Source organism: Arachis hypogaea, chromosome 7 (assembly GCF_003086295.3).
Source record: "Arachis hypogaea cultivar Tifrunner chromosome 7, arahy.Tifrunner.gnm2.J5K5, whole genome shotgun sequence".
NCBI classification, from domain to species: domain Eukaryota; kingdom Viridiplantae; phylum Streptophyta; class Magnoliopsida; order Fabales; family Fabaceae; genus Arachis; species Arachis hypogaea.
This window is the reverse complement of record NC_092042.1, coordinates 14,663,358-14,680,961: the sequence shown is the minus strand read 5'-3', so window position 1 is coordinate 14,680,961 and position 17,604 is coordinate 14,663,358. Positions and strand designations below refer to the sequence as shown.

The 17,604-nt window shown below is 30.4% G+C and overlaps 1 protein-coding gene across 1 annotated transcript; it reads right to left on the bottom strand.

Annotated features, from left to right (window-relative positions):
- Positions 1-304: 304 nt before the first annotated feature.
- On the bottom strand, positions 305-2,000 carry LOC112702577 (U-box domain-containing protein 21). Its single transcript, XM_025753679.3, has one exon. The coding sequence runs from the start codon at positions 1,795-1,797 to the stop codon at positions 472-474; it is 1,326 nt and encodes a 441-aa protein (XP_025609464.1). The 5' UTR covers positions 1,798-2,000; the 3' UTR covers positions 305-471.
- Positions 2,001-17,604: the final 15,604 nt, after the last annotated feature.

The window sequence follows — 17,604 nt, the reverse complement described above, 5'->3', positions numbered from 1 at the left end:
CTTGCAAGACTCAAAAATTGAAGAAATTGGCTAAAGCTTCCCAAACATAATTGGATGATGCCAACTAAATTGTTGAAAGATAAATCAAGATACACAAAGGATTGCAGGTTACATATCAAGGGAAATATTTCTCCTATCAATGAATTGTTGGAAATAACCAAACACTCAAGACTTGTTTCATTCCATATCCAATCTGATATTGTCTTTATATAATTGTTTGTCAGATGAACTGTCAGCTCATGTAAGTGTTCAATAAGTTACAAACTTCTTAGAAATTAAAAGAAAGAATACATCAAATCCGAAATTGTCAATAAAGAATTTCAAAATTTCCTTTTGAATGTTAGGGGATACAATTTGTATCTTTTGTATGTGTAACTATATGTTTTTGTACAAAAGTATGTGATTCCTATTTCTATACAGAGAAAAAAAAGGAAATCAAATCTTTCATCTTTTGTTGATCAATAAAATTAATTAGAATGGCTTCTTAAGGTGCTGAAATTCCAAAGATGTATCAACACAATCTACCTTGCTTCTATAACCATTCAACAACTTCAACAACTCAGTGGCCTTCTCCTTTGTGCTCTCACCACACCCAACTTGCAACAAAACAAGAAGCTTCTGGAACACCCCAACTTGAAGTGCCTCAACAAAAACCCCTTCTTCTTCTTGGGCCTTATCACAAATCTTCCAAACAATTGAAACCGCAAAGCTAGAACTCAATTCAGAAACCCTCAGAAGTTTCTTAACCACAAGTGGAATTGTAAGAGCATTAGCCTTGGCAATTTCCTTCCCTTCTTTTGTCCCACAAATTGAATCCAATACTCCTAAGGCCTTCTCACACACCCCTTTATCACAATCAACAATTGTCTCCAATAAAACTTCAACCAAACCCAATTCCACAAATCTTTGTGAAATTACATCTTTACCCTTGGAATATGTTACCAATTTAAAAATCATTGATAAACATGCCTTTGTAATTGAGGCACTCCCAATTGGCTCCTTAATCATCTTAACCAAGCCTTCAACAACACCTTGGGTATTTGCCAACACTTCAATTGGAACTTCCTTGAGCAACATGGCAACACTTTGCTTTATGGAAAGGTCTATATTACCCTTCAACAAGAACCAAACCATGCAACTCATTGAATTCTTTGAACCCAACATGGACTTACCCTCCTCACCAATAGGCCTCATCCATGCCAACACACCCAAGATCTCCTCTAACAAACTACTAACATTATTATTCTCCTCAAAACCCCATGATGAGAAAAAGTCAAAGGCGTTGACCAGAGCAAGAGGAGCACCATTTGCAACTATGCACCTCTTGTTCCTATCACTCTCCTTCTCCCAACCCTTGATCTTCCTCACCAACTCCCTGCACTTGTTTTCATCGCCTTGTTTCGCGGCATTCACGATCTTCGTACACGTGTCCGAAACCTCGTACGGTGTAACGGGGATCCTCGGAGTAGGGATCCTCTCGATTCCAAAAGAACGGTGCTCCACGCACCAATCTTGGATCATCCTCCGAAGGGCATGGTTGGGGATCATGTCAAAGGTTGTCAAGACCCTTTTTGTTACCGGGCACGTGTTGTTCCCTTCCTCGATCCATTTCTCTATACTGTCCCTGTCGTAGGTAATCCCCGTGGATACTGTTACTGGATCCTTCATTAGGTCGAGGGTGACCGGACACCGGAAGTGGGAAGGGACTGAAATCTCGACATCTAAATCGTTGACTTGGAGATCCTTCCCCTTCCGAGCGCGCCGGAACACCCTCCCTCTTGTCCAAGACAAAACCATAATTTTTTTTGTTGTTACAACAAATTAAACTCTAATATTTTTGTTGGTGATTGTTGTTTTTCTATGTTTGCAGTGTGTGTTTTTTTGTGTTAGATGAAATAATTGTGAGGGAAGCTTATATATATGGAGAATGGAGAGAGGTGGTTTATCTTGAACGCGGGTCAAAGCAAGGTGAGTGGAATATGTCAAAATAAATGCAAAGAACGAGATAAATAATAATAAAAGGGGTTTAATATAATATAATGTTTGGTTGTATTTTTATGTGCGGTGTAATATGGGCATTGTTTGAACGTTGAACGTTGAATGTTTGAAAGGATGCGTGTGATTTATGAATTTATTAATTTGATGAGAAAAGGTAGAAGTGGTAGTTGATGAGATGGATGTTACGGTGATGGAGTTGTACTAATAAGACGACGACGGTCGAAGGTTTGAACGGCGTGTGGGTATGTAGCTGACTAGGACTCAGTCAACTGGTCGGTGTACTTTGCATGCATGCGTGGATTTTAATTTGGAGTTTCAAACATCACAACAATTGTTTTTTGTGTTATCACTCTATACTAGTAGCAGGCTAGTAATAAAATCCAAAAATATTATATATTTTTAATAAATAAATTATTAAATTAGTTATTATATATTTATTAATTTATATATTTTTTATTAAATAATTAATTATTAAAATAATTAAATTTATTATAATAAAATAATTAAATATACAATCAATGAGCAATTAAATTAAATTTATTTATAGTAATATAATAAAAAAATTTAAAATATTAAATACGTATTTTTACACACAGATAGTGAATTAGTGATTGATTTTTCTTATATATATGACACGATTAAATAAAATAATATAAGTTTTATTAATCAATAGTTTTTTTAGATTACTAACTAAAAAGATAAATTTTTAAAATAAAAACGTTATTTATGGATACTTAATCCGTAAAAGAATCCTATTTTCAAACACAACTAACTTGTATAATATAAGAGAGTCATTTAGATAAAGATATTTAAAATATTTTTTTAAGATATTTTTTAGTAATTAAAATTTAATATATATAATTAATTAAACTGTATTATTTTGTCAAAATTATATCAGATTGATTTGACTAAAAAATAATTGAATTATAAATCTTAAACCAATCTAAATTAATATTTTTTTATAAAAAATAATTATAATATTCTAATTATAAAAAATAACTAATATTTTTATTTTATATATATATATATATATTAATTTTAAAAATTCTAAATCATAACTCTTTTCTTTTTTTTTGTATTGTTATAAGGTTAAAATTTAGATTTATCAAAATATATATATATATATATATTAGTCATTTTTTTATAATAAAAATATTATAGTTATTTTTTATAAAAAAAAAATTAAATGGATTTAAAATTTGATTTATTAATTTTTTGACTAAATTAATTTTTTTATTTAATTATGATAAAAATAATATAATTTAATTGATCACATATATTATATTTTAATTATTAAAAAATATCTTTAAAAAAATATTTTAAATGTCTTTATTTAAATATCTTTATTTAAGTGTACTTGTATTCATGATTAAAAGTTTAAAGCTATGAAATCTTCATGTTTTCGGAATTTTTAATTATTATCATTATAAGTAATCCAAAATTACTTGAGTATGTAGTTGTATACTCTTCTAGTGCCAAATAGTTGTCATTATTCAAATGGACAATTAGAGGGTGTTTATATTATTTATATATTTTTTAAATATTCTAAAAAAACCTTGATTTTATTTAATTTAATTTATTAATGATTTTATTGACATGACCTATCTTACTTGTAATTAGTGTGTATTTATACGTATTGAAGTTATAGATAAAGCAGAAAAAAATCGAGATCTTACAAAATAAATAAATAAATAAATAAAATACGAAAATGTAAAATTATAATAAAATTTAAATTGTAAAATTATATAAATTTTATAAAATCTATTGATTCATTTAAAATTATAATATTAAAAAATTTTAAAAGTTAAATCGAGTAGGAATAAACGTGAATTGAGTTTTACTAAAATTTTGATCTGATCCGCACTAAAATTATCAGATCGAATTCAATATTTGCTGTTTTTAAATTTGGATCCGATCGGATTGGATATGATATTAAATATATTCGCAAAACATAAAATATTTTAAAAAGTTTATTTTTGTTAAAAAAATCAATAATTTTTTCACTTTTAAATATGTTTATTCTTAAAATATTACTAAATATATTTTTAAATACTAAAAATAAAATAATACAATATATATAATAATTATTAGTTGAAATAATATAAAAAATTATTTATTTATTTATTATTTCTGAAGATCCGTGGCGCGGATATATGGATAATTAGCTAAAATTTGCAATTCAATCTTATTAGTGTGTAGATCAAATTCAATTTAATTCGATAATCTTGCGGATCAGATCAATATCCATAATTTTCAAATCGAATTCAGATAAATAACATAAATAGCATCCCTGTTGAAGATAAGTAGTATGACTACAATTAAATCAATTATGTGTCAAATAATTTGTTATTATTATTATTATATTAAAGGGTTAATATAATAAGATCATTGACTAAATTTAGAGATTTATCATTGTGATAGTGATCATAATAAAAGATAAATTTTTTATAATTTAATATAAATTGTTCTTTATCATAAAATTATTAAAAAAGTACATTAATAATCCAATATATATATATATATATATATATATATATATATATATATATATATATATAATGGTCTTTATTGGATGAAGATTAATAGATCTCATTGAATTGACTCACTTAGTTTTGAGAATTTCTAATGGTTATAATTACTATATATTTGTCAATAAGATATTCTCAAAATGAATATAGTAATAGAGTTTTTTTTTTTACGTCAAAGCAATTAACAATGTATTTATTATACTTTGATTTTGGATACCTAATACCCTAAAGTACTAGTTGAATGAATATTGGATATGATCTAATTGTAGAATTAATGATTGGTCAATAAAGAATCCGTCAACTCTCGATAAAGAGTTTAAGCTCTATAATTATAATGACTGAGATGAATAAAACATTAGTCAAGAAAATTGAATGAATGGAAAAATAAGTTTCTTATTAGGTTATTCTCGGATTCTTAGTGATATATATATATATATATATATATATATATATATATATATATATATATATATATATATATATATATTAGGTCGTTAAGAAGAGTTACTAGACGCTAATTTTGATTAGTAAATTTTGTATGATTAATTTACTACTTGTTTAGAGTTGAATTTATAGGGTCACACACTAATGAGTATTCTAATCTTTATCAAATAATTATTTAATTATTATTTTAATTTAATCAAATAAATAATTATATTCATTTAAATAAAATATTATTATATTTTTTTGCTAGCACTAAGAATATAATAATATGATAATTAAGAATATTAAATGAGAATAATTAATTATTCTATTTTTAAATTTAAATTCTAAATTTGGATGAGATCTTATTCCTAATTGATTTTGTTTCAAATTGAACTATGATATGATTCATAAATTTAAAATTAGATTTAAATTTAAAATTATTAACAAATCTCATCATATATATATATATATATATATATATATATATATATATATATATATGCATGTATGTAAAGAATAAAGAACAAATTACACACAAGAATTTTATTCCTTTATTTCTACGTATATAAGCATATGTGATGTACCTAATTCTTAAAAAAGAATTTTATAGTGTGTAAAAAATTTAAAAAAAAATTTAATTTAGATAAAATGTTATTGATCAAAGAGTTGACCATAAAAATTAGTCTAGATATAAATATGCATAAAATTTTTATACGATCAAAAAATAAAATTTTTAATAAATATTTTAAAATATTTAAATTTGATCTAAATATTATTCAAATAAAATTTAAACACAAAATTAATTTTTAAAATTAAATTTTTTTTATTATGTGATACAAACACATAATAATCCTTCTATTTAATTTATAAACACCCCTAAAATCGACATTCTAGCCTGTGAGGTAAACATATTAAATATTAAATTTGATTAGGTGTACTAGATTGCGCGTGTGCAAGCGTGTTTGTATCGGCCATGTTGGGAACATTGTCAACTACTTAACATAAGTCGGTGTACGTGGTTCACTTCTATTCCATTCTTTTTTATTCAATTTTATTTTGCATCCCTTCATTTGACATTGAGCTTATTATGACGGGTAATGCTACCGTACTGAAGAAGGAATCTTTCAGCATGAACGCGTGTTAGTGTTGGTACTGTACGCACTGACTGTATATGACATTTTACAGTGGTTGCAAACAGTGCTCCACCTAATAATGTTTATGTAATCCCATATTAACAATGATTATTTGGATTATAAATTTTTAATTATTATAACAACTGAGTTGATTTTATTGTTGGAATTGGGCTTTTTTATAGGTAGAAAGATTGGGCTAATTGGAGGTCATTGGATTGAAATTATTCAAAAATAATCAATTAATTTGACAATAAAACTTCTTTTTTTTTCCTAATTTTGTTTCTTTTTTCTTTATACACTGATGTCCCTATAGAGTACCAAAAAATAAAATAAAAATTTTATAAAAAATAATAACAACAATAACAACTTTTTATTTTTTTCCTTTTTGTTTCTATTTTTACAATTAAATAATAATAAAAACAAATCTTTAGAACATGAAGTACCTTTTTAAACATAAAATTACACTCGCATAAAAATTTAGTATAAATGTATTATGTTATCTCCTTCATTTCAAAAACATACAATGATAATTCGAATTGTGTCTCTGTAATAAATTAATTTTTTATGGTCAAATTGCATGTCTCAGAATATTTTAATGCTATATTTGGTTTAAAAGAAAATAAGAAAAAAAAGTGAAAATTTTTATTTTTTTTGTTTGAATGCTAAAGAAAATAAAAAAAATTGATATGGGTCTCACTAATTTTTTTTCATTACAAGCAAAAAAAAAGGAAAATAATATTATCTTTTATGTATTTATAATATTATTTATAGTTCTATTATTATTAATAATTATCAATATAAATTTAGTTTTAATAGTTTTAATATATTATTATAATAAAGTTCATATTTAAACATTATAGATGTATTAGATAAATAATTTAAATTAAATATATAAAATTATAATATTTTATAATATTTATAGAATACAATAAAACATCAATAAATAAAAATATTTATATTTTATTTTATTATAAAAATATTAATATAGTTTTATACTATTATAATTTTTTTTCTATTTTTTCTTTTCTCATTTTTTTTATTTTCTTTTCTATATCTAAACAAAACCTAATAAACGCAAATATTTTGTGATGTGTATTTAAAAAAAAAATTTCATGGTGTGGATTGAGAAAACATTCATATATATAGATGGTGAAGTGTGTGTACCAAGCAGTAACGCATGGCTTCGTTCTTCTGGCTCGCATGGAGAACTGCAAATGCAAAAGGTTGTCGTTGTAGGTCGACACAAATATTGTCATAGTATAAAATATTATATACGCATAAGATAAAATTACATTAATACTCTTATAATAAAATAAAATATAAATATTTTTATTTATTTATATTTTATTACATTCTATGAATATTATAAAATGTTATAATTTTATATATTTGATTTAAATTATTTATTTAATACATATATAATGTTTAAATATAAATTTTTATTATAATAATATATTAAAACTATTAAAACTAAAAATACATAAAAGATAATATTTTTTTCTTATTTTTTTGTTTGTAATGGAAAAAAAATTAGTGAGACCCATATCAAAATTTTTCTCTATTTTTTTAGTATTTAAACAAAAAAAAAATTCACTCATTTTTTAGTTTTTTTATTTTCTTTTAAACCAAACATAGTGTCGCTTTTTAATTTCTTTATGGGGTTGGGGGTTGTGTTGAACTGGGTTATGGGAAGGAGGGGGCTAAACATAGATGTGGTGTCAGATGTATACAACTCGGACCGTGTGACACATTAGGTGCAACACAGAGGGTCCGATTTGTATCAAGAGAGATGTAGCCAGCAACACGCAGGGTTCGTGTTGAGACGAGCAAGACAGCAACAACAACACAGAAGGTCCGAGTTGTGCCAACCAAGACGGACCATGCGAGTTGTTGCATGGTGGACACGCGGCTCGCAAAGATAGCTCTCCTAATTCGGTGCCCCACAAACCAAAAGGACCCTCACCATCCGAGTTATGTGTTTGAGCCTTCACTTTCAAACTCAAGCAAACTCCATTGTTCCTCTTCACTTCTCTGTTGCTGCTACTTTGAATGGTGGGGAGAATAGAAAAATGCCAAAAAAAAATGAAATTAAAGATGTTGATCGCCCTGAACTTCATATTATGCACTATATCGGTCATTTTGATTATGTAAGTTTGTTTAAATTTTTTTTAGATTTTATAATTATAATTATTATTGTTAGAAATTTAGTTATTAGTATTATTGTTAGGATCTGAAGTTAGAAAGATGTATAGAATGATTAGGACTATTTTTTAATTTTTTTTAGATTTTTTCAGAATTTTTGTTAAAAAATTATTATTTTTACTGTGTTAATTATTATTATTGTTAGTTAGTGTGTTAATTAATTATAACATTGTAGTTGCAGTTCAAAACTTTAAAAGGAAAAATGTAATTAGTTTTTTTTTTATTTGTTTAATATTTTTTATTATAATTATTAAAATTGTAAAAGAAGAAGTGAGAAATTAAAATATTTAGAAACAAATGATAAAATGTAACCGAATTGTTATTAATTTTTGGATACAACGTTTTATTTTTTTTAAATATTTTATAAATTTTTAGTTATTTATAATGGTTTGGAAAGTAAAAATTATTTAAAAAGGTGATAGTTTATTTTTGTTAATTGTAATTAAAATTCTAAGGGAATTAATTAGTATTGTAATTAGAAAATAAATTAACGAAGATAATGACAATAATTATTAATATCTTTAAGAATTTAGAAATATGTGTTTAATTTTACTAAAGTAATAGGTAATAGATAATTAATATTACAAATAATAATGTCTAGATCGTCAATATATAGATAGATAAACTACATCTGTAATTTACTAATTTTCTTGAGATTTGATTATTAATGTATGTATATGTATGTATTATGATTCTATGTGTATCTGTATGTATTAGTTAATGTTATTAATATTTCATTTTGGAAGTACTAATTATTTGTTTTAGTCGAATTAAGTCAAAAAATTCATCACATATGCCTAGTTTGAATTAATATTTGTTGTTGACAAAAAAGTGCAGATTTTGTTAACGATTGGCTGTAGTTAAAAAATTCTTGCCTTCTAGTAGAATGTTGGTGATGGTTAATAAGTTGACTAATATTTTGTTATGTTTTTTGTAGAAATTTAGAATGTTGACATGTGACCATTTAGTTCCGCCGGATCGGTACAACGATCGGGTGGAGGACCATTTACGAATTACTGGTTTTTATCATGCATCTCAGATTGGTGTCGTACAAAATCAGAAAGCACTCGTGAATGCCCTAATCGAACGATGGCACCCTGATACACATACGTTTCACCTTCCAATTGGTGAATGTGTCGTAAGTCTTGAAGATGTGGCTTTAATTCTTGGTCTTCCGACGGATGGTCTTCCAGTTACTGGGGTCACAATGAGTAGTTTCTCAGCGTTAGAGGCGGAGTGTTTGCATCAGTTTGGAGTTGCACCGCGTAAGTCGGAGTGTAGAGGATGCTGTATAAAACTGACTTGACTGCGGGATCTAAAAGAGAACCTCCAGTTGACTGATGAAATAAGTATACAGAGGTATGTGAAGTGTCACATTATGCTGCTGATTGGAACGATCTTGTTAGGAGATAAATCTGGGGCAGGTGTTCACTGGAAGTTTCTACCCTTGCTTCGTGATTTTGCCGGTATTGGACAATATAGTTGGGGATCCGCATGCCTAGCACACCTCTACAGGGCGTTATGCAAGGCATCTCGTTACAATTGTAAGGAAATAGATGGTCCAATAACACTTCTGCTCTGTTGGGCTTGGATGAGAATGCCCTATCTATCGCCGCTTCCCAGGGAACTCAACAGTTTTCCATTAGCCAACAGGTAATCTTATTTTACAATCTACCTGTATGTTTATCTTTAAAATTCAGTTTAGCTAATTGAATATATCATATTAGGTGGCATAACTGGGAGCGTGGTGATCGACGATATAGATATCAGAATCTAGCTCAATTTAGGAAGGCCTTTGATGAACTCCAGGAAGGCCAGGTGTGTTTTAACCAAGGAATTATGAAGCACTGTTATTGTTATTGGTATTCTGGGTGGTAATAATGAGATTCTTTTTATTTTTTCCAGTTCGTGTGGGTTGCCTATGCTGTGGATCGCGTGGATCCAAACATAATTCCTCCTGAAATCTTTGTCCAGTCGATTGTATGGACCGCTACAGTTCCGTTGGTGTCCTTTGAATGTATCGAGTGGCATGCTACCGATAGGTATAGGCGACAGTTCGATTTCATTCAAGGAATTCCTCAGCAGGTTACGAACTTGGAGACGGCGCATGGAGAAGTTCTGACTGGTCCTAAGAATCTTAACTGGGCCACAACACCGAGTCATTCAAATTGGGTGATGCATTGGACAAATAGGTATAACTATGTTCTTTCTGAGCTTCCCATGCCTTCACAGCATCCATTGGAAACTTACATGTACTGGTACCGGTCAAATTATGGTCACCGCTTGAACTTGTCGAATCTTGTGGGTGAAGACAGTGATGAGGGTAATGAGGATATCGATGAAGGTAATGATGATATGGATGAGGGTAATCAGGATATGAATGAGGATAATCAGGATATGGATGAGGGTAATCAGGATATGGATGATGACAATGAGGAACTGGAACCACAGTCGCCGCCACCGTCCACTCCGAATCCTCTTCCACAAGAACAACCTCAGTTCCCAAGCCAGTACGTTCCTCAGACACAGTTCACCCCGTCATTTCCAACACCTCAACAATATTGGGGTCTGTCACAGTTTGACCCAGGAGAAGGAGGTTCTTTTAGTCAACTGCTTGGGTTAATGGCTGCAGATGCAAGACAATCACAGTATGGCAACCAGACTGAGTTCCTGCCAGGTAGGTATTCATTGAATGCGAGGTTCCCATGCCATACATCATCAGTCGCCTCTGGCGGGTTTGTATCTGTTGACTCTAGTAGAAGTGTAGGTGGACGCGGAGTCTATAATAGTCAAAATCCTAACCGTGTATCCATGGGAGCAAGAAACCAACGAGTATCTAGCAGATGACCCGGATGATGAGGACGATAATAAGGAGGATGACATAGAGGAGCTTGATGAGGATGAGAAATCCCGCAATGATGGTATTGTTTTTTGTATTTTGCTTTACATGTTCGATTAGCTATTCATAGATGGTATCTTTGTGTTGTTTTACTAAATGATATGTTGTATCCATGTTGGTTTGAGTACCTAATGTCACAATATTTAATTATTTTTACTAAATCATTTACAGGTCAGTTACAAACTCCAGATGACAAAGGCAAAGGTTACAATCTGAAGATTGATCCACCACGTCGTAGCGCTAGTCGCTACACTCCATCTGTGTTCAAAAATGCCGCAAAAAAATGCAAGAACTTGGTAAAGGATGTCAGGTGGACAATGAGAAAGTAGTTGTCCTGTGTGTATCAATCTTATTTTTGTATTTATAATGTAGAGTATGGTATGTGTAGAGCAATTATGTATTTATAATATGGACTATGGTATGTTTAGAGCATTTATGTATTTATAATGTGGACTATGGTATGTTTAGAGCATTCATGTATTTATAATGTGGAGTATGTTATGTTTAGAGCATTTATATATTTAGAATGTGGACTATTGACTATGTTTTACAGGATGGTATGTTTAGGGTATTTATGTATTAGTTGAAGTTAATGAATCGATTATTTGTGTGGACTAATTATTAGTTGATGTCATATTATAAATTGCTACAGATTCAGGATAATCAGGATGGTCATAGTTTATAATGCTGTATAGACCAGCTTAAGGTTCTATGATATCAAACAAATCATGCCACAATGTTACAATGTTACTTATATCATACGTTGTTAACTCAAATGGACAACTCATGCTGAAGCATATAATGCCACATACTTAATATCATCTTGGAATATGAATCTACTGATGATCTCTCTCGGCATTTGAACCACCTGCCTGACGGCATCTGCTACGGCTGTGTCCCTCAGCTCCACATAGCCTACATCGCCTAGGACGACGTAACATTCGTGTGTCCATCTCGTTCAAGAAGCGCATCATTTTGGGGCGACCTTTCGTGACGCGTCTCAGGAACGGATTCGGGATGAACCGAGGTCCGTTGTAAGCAGGCCATGTAGTAGGGTTACCTAGTGGCCTAAACCTTGCTCAGTACACCCGCCAAACTTGGTCCATCTTATACACATCATGAACATACACTTGCCAATCCAGTCGCTGGTTGGCACAACATGCAAATACATGTCGACAGGGAATCCGATCCACCTGGAACTCACCACAGTCACATCGAAGGCCACGTAGGTCCACTGCAAACTCCAGCCCACTTGGCATCTCACGCACCTCAAATACCTCATTCTGCCGGTCAAAGCAACTAACCTGAATGTTTCCTGATGCAAGCTGGTTTGCAACTTCGATGTCACGATCTCAGAAAAGACATGGCCAGCATTAATCTGAGCTTCCGCCTCCGCTCTTTTTCGGGTAAACAACTCGTTAAGCCTGTAGAATGTTGCCTTCACAAGGGCAGTGACGGGGAGATTGCGTGCACCCTTCAAAACTGAATTTATGCATTCCACTAGGTTTGTCGTCATATGACCCCATCGATATCCACCATCAAAGGCCAACGCGTACTGATCTCGGGGGATACGGTCTAACCAGTCAGTGTAGGCCGCACCCCGTTCTCGTAAACGCTGGTAACGCATCTCGTACTCTCGCACCGTCCTCGAATATCCTGCAAGATAAAATGAGGTCAACACACTAATTGATGGGAACGCTGTAGAAAAATTAATTGCTTTAATGATAGTTACCTATGTTGACGACCAGTTTCTGCAAGTACGATGCCTTGAATTTTCTCAGAAAATTCGACTCTATATGCCTGATGCAAAACATGTGAAAAGCTCTAGGAGGTGACCAAGCCCCGTTACTCCTGACAACAGCTGCATTTATGGACTCGTGACGATCAGATATCAGTCCCACACCATCCCAGGTGACTACATGCTGACGAAGATTACTTAGGAAAAAGTGTCACGCATCTGAAGTCTCTTCCTCGACAATAGCAAACGCAATCGGGACGATATTGTTGTTACCATCCTGTGACACTGCCACAAGTAGACAACCCTTGTACTTTCCGTACAAGTGAGTCCTATCCACCTGGACAACTGGCTTACAATGTCTGAATGCTCTAATGCAAGGGTAATAACTCCAAAAGACACGATGCAACACCCGAATATCAGTCACCAAGTCATCGCCTTGATATGCAGGCATAGTCTCAAAATGAACAATAGCTGATGGCTCCTTGTGACACATGGCCTCAAACCAAATAGGCAACGCTTCGTACGATGCTTCCCAGCCACCAAATATTTTTTCTATTGCCTTTTGCTTAGCCAACCATGCTTTCCGATAACTAACGGTGTAGTTGAACTTCGATTGCACCTCTGCTATAACCGATTTGACCTTTAAGACGGGGTCAGCCTCAACCAACGGCTTAATTGCTTCTGCAATTGTGGCCGAATCCAGCTTCGAATGATCTTGAGAAATTGTGGCTCTGGTACATGTGTGACTGCCATTATACCTCCTTATAACCCAACAGTACTTCCGGCTGATCATACTAACCCGGATAAGCCAATCACACCCAGACCCATATTGTGTACACTTCGCATAAAATGTCAACGGCTCAGACTCATACACCCGGTAGTCTACGCTTCTTCGTATGGTATACTATTTTATCGCTTTAATAACAGTTTCCCTGGAACTGAATTCCATCCCAACGGCAAATTCACCATCTGCGACAAAGAAAATTTCTGCCACCAGGACAGCCATACAAACAATTTTAAAAACAGAAATACATAAACATCGTGTATAGAGGTAAAACAATTACGATAAAAATCCACAAATACTAATTTACTAATTATATTTAATATCATTTACTAAATCAGTAATAATAAATACTGGTAAACAAAAACTCTATACTACTGTAACTTCCATTATTTTACTGCTTTACATGCTATACTAATAAATACTAATAATTTACTAATTTACTAGTTACGAATATAATTTAGTAAATTCGAAATAATTTACTAACATATTAATTAACCAATTTATATCATCGTAATTTATTAATTTACTAATTGATATTAGAGTTAGATGCAGAAACAGAAAAAAAATACTTATCGAGTATATTTTCACACCTCATTTAGCTACTTGGTCCAATTATGAAGATAAATTAATCAAAAATTGTAATCTTTCTTATAAATAAGGAGAACTACGTACCTGCATTGATATAATCCGGAAACTCCGGAACATTCATGGCTTCCAAATCCAACACTCGCATGAATGATGGCTCCTCAAACGGTATATCGTTTGCCAGTGCAGTTGCCACATCAGACACATCCGGAGCCATAGCTTCGTCACCTTGAACCTCATCTCCATCTGGACCAACAACTTCGTAGTTGCTTTCGAACTCTTCTTCACTATCACTATCGTAATCTTCCCGTAGAATATTCCGGTCGGCCTCAGATTGCTCAAACTCAACATACAAGTCGATAAACGAGAGGTGACTCCGATTTTCAAAATACATGAAAAACATATCTTGCAAGCTTGCCTCATCTGTTACATATTTGGTTTGAAATTGCACGAATCCACCAAACACTTGTATAGGATATCTATATAGAATACATGATATTGTTTTTGCCCTCTCAGAATGAATCTTTTCACAGATCACACCTTTGAACTCTTCAAATGAGATTGTGAAAGGAATCACCACATCCAATGGATTTTCACAAACAAATGTTACTCCTTCAGATGTTTGTAATAAAATCTGACCAAAATAATACACCTTCAATAATACTCTATCACTCATTTCTCTCAATCACATTAACAGGCTTGTGAACTTGGGTTTTAAAATTTGAGTTATGAAGACAAAGAAGAACGAAACAGAGGAACTAACCAGCTGAAGAAAGTACCGTTGAAGAAGAAGAAGAAATGCGAGTTGTTGCTCTGATCCAGCTTTCACCCACTTTTATTTAAATTCACAACCAAATCGGACCATGCGATTAGCTTTCTTGAATTCAAAAAAAATTTTAAATAACAAAATTCGGACCCTCCAAGTTCATAATACAACACCTAAAAAAAATTCAACACTGATTACAAATCGGAGGGTACGATTACCACCCTCCAAAATTCTTTCTCCTCAAATCGGACCAACCGATTTCCTATGACAGCCAAGCAATATAAACAAGTCGCAAGGTCCGACTTGTAGGGCCTGACACCATTAAAAAGCTTCCCCACATTTCTGTATTACACCCCATGCCTCCATATCCAAATAACACACACACATAGTTTCCGTATCAAAAAAAATGAGCCACATAGTGTTAATAAGATGGTCAAAAAAAGTGTTTTGAGACATACAATTTGAATATAAAAAATTAATATATTACAGCTACACAAACCGAATCATGATCTATGTTCTTGAAATGAAAGAGACAATATAATACATTTATGCTAAATTTTTATGTGAGTGTAATTTTATGTTTAAAAAAGTACTTTATGTTCTAAAGATTTGTTTTTATTATTATTTAATTAAAAAAATAAAAATAAGAAGAAAAAAAAGTTGTTATTATTGTTATTATTTTTGATAAAATTTTTATTTTATTTTTGGTACTCTATAGGGACATCAGTCCATAAAGAAAAAAGAAACAAAATTAGGAAAAAAAAAGAGACATTTTATTGTATTATTATTGGATAATTTCAATCCAATGACTTCCAATCAGTCCAATCCATCTACATATAAAAAAGTCCAATTCCAACAATAAAATCAACCCAGTTGTTATAATAATTAAAAATCTATAACCCCAATAATCATTGTTAATATGGGATTACACAAACATTATTTGGTGGAGCACTGTCTGTAATCACTGCAAAACATCATATACGGTCAGCGCGTGCAGTGCCAACACCAACACGCGTCCACCAACTATAATTACCAATGCATTTCTTTACCTGCTGAAAGATTCCCTCTTCAGCATTGTCCATTATGAATCAAGTTCAACTATAATAATAAAATTTGTAAGCGCGTGCAATTTTGTTTACTTCATAGATAGGGTAAGACGTATGGGAAAATTTTTAAGTGTGCCATTTACTTTATTGTAATACTGGTATGCCAAGTATGGTCTGATTAAAATTCAAATTTTTGTCATATTGTGTACCATGAATTTCATAAATATCCTTTGAGTTTTGCTTAAGAGACCAGCAGCTGCTGACCAATGAGCACAAAGTTAAAAAATTGTTGAAGCCAAGTCTAGGTAAGAAGGGTGTGAATAATATAATCCAATCATACAATGAAACTCCACTGGCATAACTATATATATGTATTTTTTAATATTGATAGTAATTAATGAATATTATTAAATATTAAAATTATACATATATACTATTATTTTTAATAAAATTCTCAAGTCATTATGTGTACATAGTAGAATCGTGCTAAGTTAATTTACTCCAAATCATATTTATGAAATAGAAAAGATTTTAAATATAATATATTTTTAAAAAGTTATAATATATACAACAAAGCAAACTCAATTTAATTTTAAAATTTTATATTTTTATTAAGAATATAAATAATATTAAGTAAGAAAAAAACTAAAATTATTCAAAGTGTATTATTAATTTAATTATGAAAAAAGAATAAACGAATAATATTTCAAGACATGTGAAAAAATAAACCTATTAAATATTACCATATAGAAAGTGCCGAGAAACATAAAACAAGAAAAGAAAATAAAATAGAAAAGTACAAAGTTTTTTTTTTATCAAAAAACACAAGTATTTTAGTTATATAAAATAAATTTATTTTGAATTGTATAATTTTTTGTTGAATAACAATAAAGAAAAACACAAAAATTTTGTTTCATAATACAAAAAGTTATTTTAAATAATGCAAATATATTTTTTTTTATCTTTTTTCTTCTTTTCTTTTATATGTTTTATTATTGACATAAAATAATTTATGTGTCTTCATATATTTCTCTAAAAAATAGTAAATTTCATTTAAACAAATTAGTTTTTAAGTTAAATTATATAAAGATATAATAAAAAAATAACACAATAAAAAGTTTTTTATTTTTCGTGTGGGAGAAAAAAACGTGTATGACAATAGGTGTGAGGAGAGAGGTATTTTATTTGGTTATGGAATGACACAAATCGGAGGCACCGATATGTTTGCATTGTTTTGTTTTTTAAAGAAATAATCACAAATTAGGCGGTTCGATTTGTGATTTCGAAAAAAAATTTAATGTTGAAATAGGACCGTCCTATTTTTATTTTAACAAATAAAAAAATACAAATCAGATCCTCTGATTTGGAGTTTATTTTTTTCCTCAAGCAAATCGGATCCTCTAATTTGTAATTTATATTTTTCATCAAACAAATCGGACCGTTCGATTTAAATAAAACACCATATAAAAAAATATCTAATTTTTCAATAACAATATATT

Excerpts from the sequence above, each read along its gene's own strand:
- LOC112702577 (XM_025753679.3), bottom strand. The coding sequence starts at position 1,797 with ATGGTTTTGTCTTGGACAAGAGGGAGGGTGTTCCGGCGCGCTCGGAAG.